Source organism: Mastomys coucha, unplaced genomic scaffold (genome assembly GCF_008632895.1).
Source record: "Mastomys coucha isolate ucsf_1 unplaced genomic scaffold, UCSF_Mcou_1 pScaffold4, whole genome shotgun sequence".
NCBI classification, from domain to species: domain Eukaryota; kingdom Metazoa; phylum Chordata; class Mammalia; order Rodentia; family Muridae; genus Mastomys; species Mastomys coucha.
Genome location: NW_022196910.1, coordinates 3,250,897 through 3,254,121, shown reverse-complemented (window position 1 = coordinate 3,254,121; position 3,225 = coordinate 3,250,897). Strand labels below are relative to the sequence as shown.

General features: G+C 42.9%; 1 protein-coding gene across 1 annotated transcript; it reads left to right on the top strand.

Moving 5' to 3' along the window:
* Positions 1-356: 356 nt before the first annotated feature.
* Positions 357-1,316, top strand: LOC116076494 (olfactory receptor 7A17-like). The gene has a single exon (XM_031350333.1). It carries the CDS (start codon positions 357-359, stop codon positions 1,314-1,316), a length of 960 nt encoding a protein of 319 aa, XP_031206193.1.
* The last annotated feature ends 1,909 nt before the right edge of the window (positions 1,317-3,225 follow it).

Genomic DNA, 3,225 nt, shown 5'->3' with positions numbered 1-3,225 from the left:
GAAGGGATAGTAAGGCTTCGTCTCTAGCTGAGGAGTTACTGGCAGCAGGTGGCTGCTGAGGAGAGTCAGTGGATTTCAGGGGTGTGGTCCCTCATAGATTAACCATACTCCAGCTCCAGTGGATAGCCTCACATCCAAGAATATATGGGTAGCACTAAGAGGGTACAGGGGTTCATGATACAAATGAGAGGAAGAAGGAAAGAGGGAGGAAGAACTGATGTCAGGTTGTTGATAGGTGATTGAGGCTTCTCTCTCTCTCTCTCTCTCTCCCTCTCTCTCTCCCTCTCTCTCTCTCTCTCTCCCTCTTGCTCACTCACTCACTCATTTCATTGTCTTTTGGTAGGCATATCAAACACATGGAACCAGGAAATGACACCCAGCTTTCAGAATTCTTTCTTCTGGGATTTTCAGAGAATCAACCCCAAATTCAGCCTCTCATATTTGGACTGTTCCTCTCCATGTATCTAGTGACTGTCATTGGGAACGCACTCATTATCATGGCCATCATTGTTGACTCCCACCTGCATACACCCATGTACATTTTCCTCTCTAATCTGTCCTTTGTGGACATTTGCTTCACCTCCACCACTGTCCCACAGATGCTGGTGAACATTCACACACAGAGCAAGGTCATCACCTACGCAGGCTGCATCACCCAGATGTACTTCTTACTGCTTTTTTCAGGGTTAGACATCTTTCTGCTAACTGTGATGGCCTATGACCGCTATGTGGCCATCTGTCACCCCCTGCATTACATGATCATCATGAGCACAAGACGCTGTGGATTGCTGATTCTGGCATGCTGGGTTATAGGTGTTTTGAATTCCTTACTACACAGCTTTTTGGTGTTACGGCTGTCATTCTGCACAAACTTGGAAATCCCTCATTTTTTCTGTGAACTTAATCAAGTTGTACATGAGGCCTGTTCTGACACCTTTCTTAATGACATGGTGATTTACATTACAGCCATGATTCTGGCTGTGGGCCCTCTTTCTGGTATCCTTTACTCTTACTCTAAGATAGTGTCCTCCATTCGTGCAATCTCCTCAGCTCAGGGGAAGTACAAAGCATTTTCCACCTGCGCATCTCACCTCTCAGTTGTCTCCTTATTTTATTGCACCCTCCTGGGTGTGTACCTCAGTTCTGCTGTGACCCAAAACTCACATGCCACTGCAACAGCTTCATTAATGTACACTGTGGTCACTCCCATGCTGAATCCCTTCATTTACAGTCTGAGGAACAAAGACATAAAGACAGCTCTGAAAATTCTGTTAGGGAACGTAACTAGAAGCAGACCAATGGATTCACCTCCATAAAGTGTCTGCTTTAGTCGTAGTTAATGGTTTAGAATTATCCATTGCAGTCCATTGAGTAGACTGAATAACAATAATTTAGTCATTTATCTCCTACAACTGCTCTGTCTTTTATATCACTGTGATGGTTTGTGCGTGCTTGGCCCAGGAAATGGCACTATTAGAAGGTGTGGTCCTGTTGGAGTTGGTGTGGAGTAGGTGTGTCACTGTGAATGTAAGCTTTGAACCCTCATCCTAGCTGCCTGGAAGCCAGGTTTATGCTAGCAACCTTCAGATGAAGATGTAGCACTCGCAACTCCTCCTGAACCATGCCTGCCTGGATGCTGCCATGCTCCCACCTTGATGATAATGGACTGAACCTCTGAACCTATAAGCCAGCCCCACTTAAGTGTTATCATTATAAGACTTCCCTTGGTCATGGCGTCTGTTCACAGCAGTAAAACCATAAATAAGATAATCACCTTTTTCATAAATTCAAGTTCTTCCCTTGCATTCTTTTTGCTATCTGTAATCCATTGGCATTTTCTACTTGCTTCACATATTCCCATCCTTGGATCAGAAAGTTCTGATAATTGCTGCTTTGTTTAGAGAATGACAAAGATTTCAGAAAATGATTTACTTTGGAAAGTATATGTGGAGATTGTTTTCTTCACTAAAGGAATATTCTCTTTTTTATTGGTTGTTTTACTTATTTACATTTTAAATGTTATTCCCCCATACTGGTTGCCCGTATGCAAATATACCCATCCCATCCCCCCTCCTCTTTGCCTCTAGAAATGTACCCCACCCACCCACCTACCCACTCCCTCCTGCCTCACCATTCTAGCATTCCCTTATACTGGGATATCAATCCTCCACAGGACCAAGGGCTTCTTCTCCTATTGATGCCAGATAAGGTAATCTTCTGCTACATATGTACTTGGAGCTATGGGTCCCTCCATGTATACTCTTTGGCTGGTGGTTTAGTCCCTGGAAGCTCTGGGAGGTCTGTTTAGTTGATATTGTTCTTCCTATGGGGTTTCATTCCTCTTCAGCCCCTTTAGTAATTCCTCTAACTTTTCTATTGAGGTCCCTGGGCTCATTCCGATGGTTGACTGTATCTGCATCTGTATTGATTGGGTGCTGGCAGACCCTCTCAGGGGACAGCTAAATTAGGCTCCTGCCAGGAATTGTTTCTTGACATCAGCAATAGTATTAAGGTTTTGTGTATGCAGATGGATTAGATTCCTAGGAGGAGTGGTCTCTCGATGACCTTTTAAAGGAATATTCTTAAGTTATGATCCTTCTGTGGAGACAATTCCCTTTGACAAATGATGTAGATATAGAATATATTTAATTTTATAGAAAATGTGAAGTACCTTCCCGGGCTCATAAAACATTCCTCTTCTTCAGAGGAAGAAAGTAATAAAAAAAATATAGGTTGTACAGACCACTAGGAAACTTTGTCTCCTGGACATAGCATGATTACTAGGATCATGAACTCAGAGATGAAGTCAGCCAATAGTCCAGTGTATACGTAAAGGCTTATAAAGTCCCTCTTCCAGCTTGGGAGCTATCAGTAGTTAATGGCTGCAAGTAGAGGGATGGCTCTTCCTGTTTGGAAGCTTGACCTTTCGTCCCATGCACAGTCCCCCGTACGTGTACATAGGACCAGCACTTACTAGGCTCAGTTAGTTACTTAAAAAATATAGGAGACACATATTTTGGAGGGGGACACAATAAGGGGATATGGGGGAAATGGGAGAGAGGAGTAGGACATGGATGTAGTAAAAATATATAATATACTTATGCAAAGATCTCAGAGTAAGTAAAAATATACTTTAAAAATTGAACCATGTTTTATGTGTTCTTTCCCCATTCTTTCAGTGTGAAACAGAGTAGTGAATGTCACTGTCTGACCTTGAACTCATGA

Bases quoted from the DNA above. Each gene is read 5' to 3' on its own strand.
- LOC116076494 (XM_031350333.1), top strand. From the start codon at position 357: ATGGAACCAGGAAATGACACCCAGCTTTCAGAATTCTTTCTTCTGGGA.